At 37.7% G+C, this 12567-nt stretch overlaps 1 protein-coding gene across 1 annotated transcript in view; it reads right to left on the bottom strand.

Moving 5' to 3' along the window:
* Positions 1-246: 246 nt before the first annotated feature.
* nav1b (neuron navigator 1b) overlaps positions 247-12567 on the bottom strand; it is a 50056-nt gene continuing 37735 nt past the window's right edge. The window contains exons 13-28 of the mRNA XM_085353461.1: positions 11698-11781; positions 11151-11262; positions 10935-11056; positions 9723-9901; positions 9362-9518; positions 8951-9149; positions 8340-8440; positions 8145-8240; positions 6615-6783; positions 5112-5347; positions 4831-4982; positions 4674-4745; positions 4120-4316; positions 3900-4018; positions 3487-3684; positions 247-3386 (exon numbers count right to left, since the gene is read on the bottom strand). Coding sequence (XP_085209587.1) covers positions 3303-3386; positions 3487-3684; positions 3900-4018; positions 4120-4316; positions 4674-4745; positions 4831-4982; positions 5112-5347; positions 6615-6783; positions 8145-8240; positions 8340-8440; positions 8951-9149; positions 9362-9518; positions 9723-9901; positions 10935-11056; positions 11151-11262; positions 11698-11781 — 2277 coding nt within the window. The 3' untranslated portion in view covers positions 247-3302. The remainder of the gene's footprint in view (positions 3387-3486; positions 3685-3899; positions 4019-4119; positions 4317-4673; positions 4746-4830; positions 4983-5111; positions 5348-6614; positions 6784-8144; positions 8241-8339; positions 8441-8950; positions 9150-9361; positions 9519-9722; positions 9902-10934; positions 11057-11150; positions 11263-11697; positions 11782-12567) is intronic.

Below are 12567 nucleotides of genomic sequence, written 5' to 3' on the forward strand. Positions count from 1 at the left end.
GGTCACTCATGTCAACTTGAACAAGAAGCAACAGAATAAATATAACATGTATTTTATTAATTTCAACAAACAGTGATAAGTGGATGAAAGCCTTCAGAAGCATGCCTTATCCATGTATTGGACCCAACTTTGAAGAAATATATCTTTCTCTCACAGATTTAGTTTTTCCTCCTCAGTGATTGTTGCCGCATCCAGAATGCTGACATATTTACAGACTTTACAATGATGCTCTGTACAAAATAGAGAACTTAACTTTTACAAAGGATTCTTTAGAAAAAAAAAAGAAATATCAAATATCTGAGTATTAAAAAAAGAAAACATTATCATCTATTATCAATGATTTTCCTAAACAATGCATTAATGTTAACATTTTTTCATCACACAGCAAGTTTACATGCATTTACAACACTTAGAAACCCTTGACATTTGCACATTAGTGACACTGCATACAGCGTAACATTGTTTTCTTAATCTTAGTCCACAACAAGCTTTGCGAAAATATGACTATTCAGCAACATGTATTGGCCTAAGATGTCAGATTGTTTTTTTTACTTGTTTTAATGCAGACTAACTGCGAACTATTTCCACCTCATCTTTTGATTTTTTAACCTTCCTTGAGGGGACTGTTGTGATTTGATAAACTGGACTGAATTGCTTTTTATTTCGTTTTTTATTGTCATTTGACGATTTACAAGTCCAGCTGCATTACTTTAGTTGCCATTCATAAGGACAAAACACATCGGCTAAACTTATGAACCCTGTCTTCAATGTATCACCAAACAAATCCTCTTCTCTTTAAGGCTCTATCTCCAGCTGACACTTATCATGTGGTGCAGTTTGGTCCGAATTAAGAAATCAAAGCCCGACCATATGAAAACACAGCGTTTGTTTGTGAATTTCATCATTGCTGATTGCCAACACCAGTAGAAGTTGCTGCATAGTCCCAGTACACTAGTAAGCAAACACAAATCACAGCTACCACAGAACAACAGGCACAATAACCAGTGAATGAGAAGCTGGAGTTGATGGCTTTAGTTAACCTGCAAAACAGATCAGAGAGGGGCTTGTAACACAGTCTGATACCTCACATATTTACAGTAATCAAAGTCAGCATGATGTCAGGGTAAGAGTCCCAGACACTTGACATCGTTTTTGCTCTTCGATGTCTTTTCTTCATTCATTTTTTAGTTTGCTTGTGACCAGTAAGAGCTGCAGATTAGCTTGAAGATTTAAAACCAGCCTTATACAAACAGTGCAATAAAGCAAATAAGCATGAAGCATCTCAGACATAAGTTTTTAGACTTTCTTATTGAGCTGTCTTTAAGTGGTCCAACATTCATTTACAGGTTTTACTTCAGGTGAAGTTTAGTCTGAGCACCAAAATGTTGGGGATAAAGAATTATTTCAACACCACTTGCACAACAATCTGTCATTTACTCCATAGGGGGCGTGTTTACACACATCTACACCAAATTCTTCATAAAGCATTTTAAATCTTTTTAACTCTTGCCTTGGAATAAGCACTCTACTACTTGATTCTGCATCATGTGCCCAAAATCCTCTCAAACATAAATACTGCAGGACATCAACTCGGGTATATACCGTATAAGATCTCACATGACTTCAGCCACTACAGAATGTCTTTAATAACATCTCCTATGAACTGTCACACATTTTCTTCCAAATATATTTCATATTTCTTTTGTGGTTGACAGAAATTACAGACAACTTTTTGCTAACCTACCCAGAACATCTACACAGCTTTTATCCAACACTAAAACAGTTTGGGACATTTTTAAGGAGCACCATGAGTACCGTACCTAAATGAAATTAAACATGAGTGGGGAGAAAATGTTCTTTTTGTTTGTGAAGCGTGTAAAAAATGAAACAGAAACAGGCAGCTCTAAAGCCACCCTGCTCAGCCATTAATAAAAGTGTTTAGCAGTAGAACTTTGATAAGGCTTACTTTAAAAGCACCTCCTACATGACTGTTATACGGCTGCTGTATAGGTATTTTCTATACATTCATAGTTGAACTTAAAACCCTAACTTGACAGTCAATATGCATGATTAAAGTACAGTATTTGGTTCAGTATATTCGATATTTGCACCAACTAATGTAGATAAAGTAACTGCAATGCAATCTGACTGTATTTACAGAATATACACAGTAACTAGTCTGAATGTTTGGGGAAAGACTTGAAAGAGATGTGCCTTTTCCTACATAAATGTTCTAGAGAAACAATCTTGAATTGGATTTAAATAACATTTACTCGTTATGTCTTCATTAGAGGTTGTTTGTTAAGTTATATCATCCCTGTGTAGTAAGTATCTAATACCTGATACATATGGCGACATTGGTGGCACTACTTAAGTAGCGACTAAAACAAAATTAAGTGTGCAGCGACAAAGTGATGAACTTACATCACTGATAAATAAGTTCTGTTTTATGCAAAAGAGTATGACAGCAGATTTAACTCATAAACTATGAAAATGATAAAGAAGATGGGAAAAAGTAAAAATATATTTTGAAAATTCCACTTGGAGTGTTCAGACTTTTTTTTTTTTGCTGTGAAACGTAACCATGATGAACTGTAATATATAATATAGAAAGCTGAAGAAACAGCTTAGGATGCGGCTGTCTTAGGATGTTATTGATAAAAGCACCAGTATATTCTGCTTAAGTTGAGGTGACATTGATGTCTTTGTCTTAAGGCATATCATAAGTTTCACCTGCTCGGGCTGTAGAGTTCAGGATTGCATATATGTAAGATTTGGCCTTCAAAGACTGATACAGTAGATATGTGCCAAAGAACCTTGCAAGAAAGACTGGTATCTGTGATGCTGTCATACTCTTTTCCAATGGCTCTTTTTGACAAACACTTCAAGGTGCCCTTGAGCATAAAACAGGATTGACCGTGTGTTTTGTTGCAGAAGTCCCCTGAAGCTGAAGTGCTGAGCTGATGGACTTCTTAACAATCCACTAGCACCAATCTAAAAGTACTGAGGGCTACCATACTGGTAAAGATATCTGATTTATGTGAAGTGATTCTTAAATATATAATTAAGTAAGAGAACATAGCTTTTCATTTAACAGTTTTTTGAAAATACTGAATGGGTTAAATGATTTGGATTTAATAAGTCATATTTTCAAACTTCTCCTGCAGGAATGATGGTTTTTAATAGCCCCACAACCATTTCTGAGGGTCCATTTGTTCCTGAATATGCACTGCATACACTGCAGTACAGTAAGCAAAAACAAAAAAATTGGAGAGCTAAGTGTTTAGGTGTGAGCTTTGTATTCAAAGTTTAGGCAGGCTAGGGTCTTCTTTGTCTGGTGATTCAATGAAATTGGCAGCCTCTTGAAGTTTCAAAAGCATTGCCATCTATAAAAAAACAAAAGAGAGATTTGGGAAATTAGAACTTCTCTGGTTTGCAGATCAGTTTAAGAAATAATAGAAAGTATTGGGACACTGTCTCTATTACCAGAGGATCATTTTCCATGGAGCTGGGCGGAGTCTCTTTGTGAGGCCTCTCCTCACTTGGCTGGCAGGGGCTGCTGGAGCCGATGCTGGGAGGAGGTAGGTGGAACAATTTTGCCTGGTCCTGCTGGGCAGATGGCCAAGGCAGGGTGCCCCTCACCCACTCCACTGGGTCCTCCCATACTGCCTTTTGGCCATGGACCTGAGGAGTCACAACATAGCACCAAAGTAAAATTAGACTACAGCATTTCCTGTGAAAGGAAATACAATGGTGCTTTCAGAGAATAATCAAACTGCAAATTAATCTTGACCAAGTTTTATTTCAACAAGAATTACTTATTTTATTTGCTGTTATGGCTGCCCTAATCAATAAAAGCTGATTAAAAGTTTTCACTTTAAATGATTAAAGTGGTTCACCTTGATGCCATCCTTGGCCCCTTCTTGCAGGTATGGTATGATAGAGTGGTTCCAAAGATCAATGAACCATGATCGAAACTCATCCACTGTGACTGGACAGGATAAGAAAAAGCAAGGGCCTAAAGAGAAAAAAGCAGAAAGAAGAGTGAGAATGCAGCAACAACTATCACATCGAAACTAAACCTGTTTCTTCATTCCTAAAGTCTCAAGTGCTTCATACCTATGAGGAAATCCGATGTGCTGTGCTTCTCTAGGAAGGTGTGCAAATGATACCACAGTTTGGGAACCCAGTCTAACACCCTGATTAGATCCTCATTGGTCAAGTTCCTCTCATCTTCGGACTCCATCAACTTCCTGTGCAAGTATCGCACAAGGAAGCCATTGGCTGGCTCCACATTATTGGAGAAGGTCACCATCCTGAGACAATGAGAAGCATTGCATGTCACAACGCTAGACTTAATAGTTTGTTAACAACATATTTCATTATTTAAGAAGGTTTACCTTTAAGCTACACCAACATTAGATACATTGTAGTTTATAGTTAATGTTAAAATGATAGAAATGAGCTATTCTTTATAAACTACTATTAATGTTAATATTTATAAAGACGTCTTTTTATTTTGGTCTTTTGGCTTTTAGAAGCCTATCATTATCCTCTTACTTATAGTACTGGGACAGCATTATTGAATGAAGCATGCAAAAATTCTTCAACCAGCATTAATAGTTTCAACAGGTTATTGCTATATATTAGTTACATAGTCATTTATAACCAACCTGAAGCTGAGATGCAGGCCATGGTTTGCAATCATCTTCACTGGCTGATTGCTTGTTCCAACAATGTAAGGGCTAAACAATATTGCACAGTTAAGGCCACATTCAGCACCTACATAACTATGGTTTATCAAGTTGTATTCATGGAGACGAAGTTTACCATTTGTGATATTTGCAGGTTAGAGCACCATTGACAAGTTCACTGATGGAAGCAGGATCATGAATATCATCCAGAATAACCACCAATGGTATTTCCGTTGCGCTTTCCCGGTCTATTTGATTCGCTAAATTAGAAAGATAAAGCTGCAGATCCTACAAAGAAAGAGACAGAGATTGCAATACAAAATGATAAAAGTAAAATCATACAGGTGCAGACTGGACAAACTCAGTCTGTGGAAGAAGAATTGTGGGGATCTTTAAGGGCACATCAGTTTCTGTTACCTTGCATGACTGGCGGTGCATGTTGAAAGTGACCACAATGCCATCTGTGACTTCGCGAGCACTGCGGTCCACCAGGTACTCAGCCAGCCGGGAAGCGAGGTACGTCTTCCCAGTGCCACTCGGCCCAGACAAGATCAGACGACGATGTTTGAGTAGAAGACTTATGTAGTGCTGCATCATGGGTTTGGGAATGAGAGTTTCAAATACCAGGCTGTCCACACACTTCTCCTTCAAACCTGAGCATAGTGAAGGAAAGAAAGAATGACTTGCATGATCAACTGCTCTAATAAACAAAGTTGATGACTATCTGCTAATTACATTGGATGTATCAGCGATGGTGATAAAGTGCAGTTTGATACATAATATTTAAATGCTTGATTGGAATTCTGTTAATATCTATACCAGAAAAAATACACATTGCAAACTGGACTGGCTTCAGTCAGAAGATGTTGTGAAAATAGATTTATATTACTTTGCATGTCCTTCATAATCAGCACAGAGCTCAAGCATTTCACTCTAAAAATAGTTCTGCATCAAGTGTAGGAAGTCTTTGCACCCCCATCCCCCAGCCTGCAGAAGTGCAATCTTCCTTAACATCTATGGGGCCCATGTGTCTGACGCTGGTCAACCAGCTGGGCCTGACTGCCCTGAGATCATGTTACTCAGAGCCCTGTCTGGGCTGCCGCTGCTTTCCCAGCTCTCCGAGCACTTGGCTCCTCGCATTCCTGCATGCGAAGGTGGAGCGGGGTCAACCACCAAACCAGAACCATGACTGTTCCCACCAATCATCACTCTGGTTTAGAATCACTGATGGGCTCAACATGTGTGCAACTCAACAAAACAAAACAGTGCCAAAGGGTAAATGCTTATACCTCAAATATATAATCCTAGTGATAACGCTAAGTGAGCCTCTGACAGCAGGTCACGTTGTTGTTTACATCTATATCTGTTTAGACATGACCTTTGACCTTCTAGATATAAATCACATAATTTTATTGTATTGATATTTGTTGAACTTTGTTATAATATACATAGGAATGCATTTGAATTCTTGCATCAAGGCCAAAAATCATTTTTGTGGGGTAAAACAAACAAACACTTTTGACCATTAAATTCTAATTAGTTCTTCCTTAAATATAATTCAGTGTTTGAATCGGACAGACATATGGATAACATGAAGTGTAGTGTTTCAGGTCACAACTGTCAAAAATAATTATTTTAATAAAATAGCGTTTGGGGAGAAATAATGACCTCATCAGCTGCTTTGACCGAGGATCAGAACAGTGCAGTTCATTGGTTTTGACCACAAATGATTGTAGAGAAGTCGGCTCAAGCTAAAAAAAAAAAAAAGCCTCATACAAAAATCATTGTGAATTAGGAAATTTGAATGTTGAATTCCAAACTTTACGTTTCAATACTAATCTGAATGAATTTACATCTAATTCTGTGAATAAAACATCTTAAATTTAGTAGCACTTTAGAAGTTATACATTTTCTGCAAACCTTTCAGTGCCACTGTGATGCTACTGGGGCCTCGTGACATGCAGCGAGAGGGTTGTGTCTCAGGAGCTTCTCCTCCCAGCACTCTCTTAATGTGGCCCATACTGTAACTGTAGATGGAATCTGTAGACAGTCCCAGACTGGAGGTAGGGTCCACCTTGGCTATATATACCTGGAAGAAAAAGTAAAGAAAAGCAGAACTGAGTAAAACTAAGTAAAGAAAACTCCTTACAAGAAGAAAAAGAAAAATATGTACAGTATAACAAAAAAATAGTTTTAGAGCTATTCCTCCACACAACACATTTGGTTTTATTACCACCACACAAATAAAATGAATGATCTTTCAAGCCCATTACCCTCGTAACAAAATCAGAAAGTTATTTTAAGTTTACAGATGCAGCTCAAAAACTAGAATTATGAAAAAGTTTGTAATTTCCATTTAGTTTATCATATATTAAATTTTCAATATTCGTTTTGATAGTTAAACCCTAAAGTTCCTTCCATAAAAAAATAACTCAAAATATTCGAATATTTCAATTTAAGTTTAAGTAAAGTACTATTAAAATGGTATGAATACTGTGTACCTGTCAGTTCAGTATATGCAATCACAATCATGCAGAAGACTACCGACTTGACAGTTGTCCAGACGATGATCACTGACATTTCCCACAAGGAGAGTAACCTAGCGAAAGTTATTGCTAAAAGGCTGACTGTCTTCAGAGGCTGTACTGAAGCATACTAATGGAAAGTTGACTGGAAGGGAAAAGGGTGGTAGGAAAGGGTGTGCAACCATCAAGGATGTCCTCAGTCTTGAGAGGACTGTTGAAAAAGTCAATTCAAGAACTTGGAAGAGATTCACAAGGAGTGAAGTGAGGTTAGTTTAAGATACAGATATCTTCAGCAAAGTGCTAGAACTACAGCTGGACCTGACTGTTGCTCAATGGTACAAAGTCTCATTTTTTTAGATGACTGTAAACTTTACATTTCAAAGATTTACTGTCTACTGTTTACATTTTAAAAATCAAGTCCCAAGAGACTGCAGGAAGAGTAGAGAGGTAGAGAATCCAAGAAGTTTGAAGTCCAGTTCGAAATTTCCACAGTCTATAATGATTAGGGGTGCCATATCATCTGCTGGTTTTAATGGTGGTTGCTGGTCCATGATGAGGATACTACAGATGTTGAACGTTTCTCTACTATAAACTCTTTTTGATTGATCTTGGGAAAATCATAATAACTTAAGACACTGGATTTCTAATTTTAATGAGCTCTAAGCCAGAGTCATCAAAATTAAAAGAGAAATGGCTTTAAATATTTCACTTTATGTGAATGTAGAAGATATGAGTTTTTGAATTAAATACCATTTTCAGAAGCACTGGTATGTATGTTTTCTGTGTCTTACTTTACACCTCTGAACAGCGCTCCTGATGCTCCTCTTGATGCTAAAGTTAATGTGACAGCTGAATTGTAATTGTAAGCATGCTTCAAATTTGCATTCAGCTTTTTAACAGGTTGCAGTGAGTGAGGATTTCTCACCTTAAAAGCCTGGCTGACAGCTGAGTCAAGCATCACCCAATCCATCCTGCCATTCACTCTGACAGTGCCGACAAAGAAATCCTGCTGTTTAACCTCCTGTTGACACAAAGTGAAGTTAATAGGTGATTCACAGGTGGCAGAGGCAATTTAAGAGGAAAGGAAGGATTTAGAAAAAGCAAATTTACGAAAACATACATCTTTAAAGACACGTAGATCCGCAACACAAACCACGACCCTGACACGATGGTCATCTCTCTGTGAGGAAAGGCTGAGAGAATCTGCAGTGTGGATGTCTGCTAAGCAGTAAATCAAAGAGTGTATAAACAGAAAAAAGAAAGCTAATGAGGCACAAGTTGAAAGTTGAAAACAAGCAGTGTTAATTGTGCATTATATTCTGTATCTACTGAACTGTAATTTTAAAAGATCATATTTTATAGACTTCAGAACAAAAGCATGGATTTTTACATCACCATGTATTAAATGACCAAGGAAACAAGTAATGGATTTTGACTTCCTTGACACTGTAACTTTAATTTTTATTGTTATCAGACATTTAATCTCTGGGCATATAGATTCTAAATAATGGCATGAGGCAATTATAGGGATTCTAGAAAATCCAATGATTTCAGTGATACTGAATTACATTAAATTATTTTTTCTTCAAATAAATTCGGTTGAGAAGTTCTTTTTATCATTCAGATAAACATGCTTATTTTCACTGTTCTGTTTTGTTTTTTTACCCAGTTATGGGACTCATTGTTGCATTCTTACTCCTATAAATATAAATGTCAAAGATGGAGCTGTACCTGAGCTGCTCCCCTCACTCAGCCCTCTGCTGTAGCTTTTAGGCACGTGCATGGCTACTGACTGTCGGGGTGATGAGCTTCCCAGAGCAGTGAGACCTGAGGACTGGGAAACAGAGCTGGAGGGTCCAGGAGATGGACAGGGAGACAAAGTACCTGTCTTCAGATGGTCGTTCTCAGCCTTCAGGTTTTCGATTGTCCTCTATTTAAAAATAAATAAATAAATAAAAAATTACCGATCACTGCACTGTTTACCAATTGCAAAATACAAAACACTAAAGGGTAAGATTTTTACAAAAGCAAATCAACTGGTCTAGACAAAAATCTTCATAAAATAAACATCCGGCTGGAAAATGAAATGCACTTTGAGGCCAACCTTTTTATGAAACAAACAAAAGACAAAATTATATATACCTGCATGTTGTTCATGGCCTCCTGCAGGTGCTCCAGCTGATGGGCTGAACTCAGAGCCTCGAGGCGGATGTCTGTCAGTTTACGCTCCTTCTCCCACAGTTCTGTGCGCAGGTCTGTTACAACCTTATCATCACCTGCCTCACTCCCTTCAGAGAGTCTGGTGACAATGAAATTATGGGAAAATTATCATTATGGTACTGTAGCAGGGATCAGAGGAATGACAGGAAAATAACAATTTTACATAGTTCTGTGATATTCTGTTTTCACATCTACGAGAAGTTTGTATTTATTTATATTGTGATTCAATTCCTTATTTGATATGCATATAAATAGAACAATGATAAAGATCCTTGTATGGTACCTTGAAGATGATGCTGAGGCTGAGGATTTCATTGACACCGGAGGGTTATCTCCATCATGGTGGATTTTGGGGGAGGAAGGTGCTGAGGATTCTGGGGTGGCAATCTCTTCAATGTCAGCATATGGCCCAGTTGGCTTTGAGCCCTTCTTACTAAAAGCCTTGTTGAATGAGCTGCGTAACTGTTGGGAGAATACATGAAATTGAGATGTAATAAATAACAAGCCTGGGAAAAAAACAAGAATAAAAGCAAAAGGCAGCTGAAAAGAAATTCTTAAAAAGTGATTGTGATGACCTGAGAGTTCACAGAATGTGGCTTTTTTTAAACAAAAAGTAGGCAAATATAAATTTCCAAACAAAAAAAAGTTGGTGAAATGTTAGATTTACAGCAAACTAGTTTAATAAAACTCATTTAGTATGTTGGGGTTTTCAGTTCCTGAAAATTGTAACAGCAGTTTGAAGTCCACAAGACAATAAATTTAATAATAAACATTTAATAATAAAGCATGATTAAATCATACAGTAACTGTGTATGTTTGAAAAACAGACAAACAAAAAAAGGGATGACAGAACATTTCCCAACATTTAGGAAGTATGACTCAAAGCACATGCAGGCTGGAGTGGAAAAGGTTTGAGTTTTATTTACTGTAGCAACATCACTCACCTCAAAGACCTAAAATAAAAAAGCGGGGCAGCATGAGGGAGAGACCAGAGTCATATTTAATACGAAAGATGGAACAAGACAGGAGGCGAATCACACACACACAAGCAGGAGCGTAAAGTAGGACAACAACTGACTTTTTCAGTCTGAACACACAAGACACAACAAGAAAAGGAAGCAAGACATGTTCATTCATTTAAAATATTCATCCATTTAACCATTGAGCTGTATTGTTATAATCACAATTAAAAGCAATTATAATTCTATAGCTCCACCATACATTTCAGATGTTATATGTAAGACAAAAAGAACAAAACGACCCAGTTTTATCAACACAGTCACTGAATGTGGTCAGTCTGATCAATTTGGAATCACTAAATTGATACCAATATTGTTACTTTCATCTCGTTTCCTGATGATTTGTATGAAACGATGAAATGTATTTGTTTTTCCTGACATATATTGTCCTGCACAGATGCCATACAGGATGGTACATTAAGACTCCTGGTGAACTTCTTAGGCACAAATTTAGTCAGTGACCAGTGTTTCCTCACCCAGCTCTTCTTCTTCTTCTTCTTGGCCTCCTGCTCCTTGAGGCTGCCCATGCTCGAGTGGCTGGTGGTGCTGGTAAGACTGGAGAGGCTTTCTGAGGAGTTCTGGCGGTTGATCTGCAGCTCTGAATACCCAAAAGAAAATAGAAGAGTTGAACAAGGAGACAGAAGTATATGACAGTCAAAATCCTACTGTATATCATAAAGCGCAGTCTGTACCTTTGGGTGTGACATCAGGATTACTGAGGGCCCCCTGAATGATTTCCTGGGCTTCAGTATTTTTGGCCTTCAGAATGTCAATGGTGTCCTTCAATTCAGTAAGCTCAGAGTCCTTAAGGAAACATCAGTATGTAGTCATGTTAGTTGATGGGTTAGTAACTGAGCCAAGATTTTTCTGTACCGACGACTGTGGAATGCCTCTTCACTTTCACTAAGGATGTCAGGTTGTGTTGAGTGACAACATCGAAATCCTATCATGACTCGCATCTCATTTTCATGACAACTATGCAACTATGGTCTCTTTTTCACTCACAAAACTAACCTAATGAGCAGAGTGCATAGTTTATGATTAACATCACTGGAATTTATTTGCTGATTATGTAGTAATTTCTGTCTGCTTTTAGCTGTCATGTAAGAGATTGTTTATGGCGTGTTTCTAGTGTTACCTACTTTTCTCATCAAATTTCCTCATGTAAATAAATGGAGACTGGCACAGACTTCGCTACCGTTATAGTATTCAATCATCGATGTAATATCGCCAAAATACCTTTTGATCTGAGGAGACAGACAGTGTCTGCAGGCGTGCTGTCATCAGGGCCAGACTTTGTTCAAATGCTGCGACCAGATTAGCCTATGAGAGAAAGACACAGAGTTAAAAGGCTACAAAGAGAGAGTGTGTGTCTGTGTGTGAAGGATGGTGAGGCAGCAGACAGGTATGAGTCACCAGCTGAAACAAATCAATTTGCAGCCTCACACACTCACACCACGTCGAACAAATAGCTTTCTTCATCTGCTGGGAGAGGATAGAAGGGATGGAAGAGTCAACAGCTGCGGATGATGTCAGAGGTAAAAAAGGACATTATGGTAATGGTGGTAATGTTCAAGGGGATGTTGCACTATGGGACAAAGGTTGTTAACCTCAAAAGCCATGGATAACAAAATCACATTTAATTAGTTAACAGGTACATGTGAGTTTTTCTTTGTTTTACAATAAATAGTTTCTACAAGGATCTTTTTGCAGACTTATTTTTTCAGTTGTTTTAGAATATCTTCCATGTCCAAAAGTCCACTTGTTACTACCCTCTGGTATACATTTAGAGCTACCTAAAATACATTTTTTGTCTCATACTGCTTGACTCATCATTAGGTTTGCTGCTGACCTCCTCAGAAGCTTTTAAAGCTATCCTAACCACCTAAGTAAAGAGCAGTCAGCTACTGAATTGTCACTAAGAGCAGCAGACCTTCAGCAAACCTAATATGTTACACTACCGGAAAGACGTTCCAGTAAAACTCATGTCAGCCACAAAACTAAAACCTAAAAGTAAAAAATAAGTCAAAGTTAAACTATACAAAGAGACGCCTCAGAAAACTGTGCTGCAACATTTTTTTAGATCAGCTGTTTTATATTAAATAATGA

This window comes from Diplotaxodon limnothrissa, linkage group LG5 (genome assembly GCF_057381915.1).
Source record: "Diplotaxodon limnothrissa isolate DT_005_m linkage group LG5, D_limnothrissa_male_GT1.1, whole genome shotgun sequence".
NCBI lineage: Eukaryota > Metazoa > Chordata > Actinopteri > Cichliformes > Cichlidae > Diplotaxodon > Diplotaxodon limnothrissa.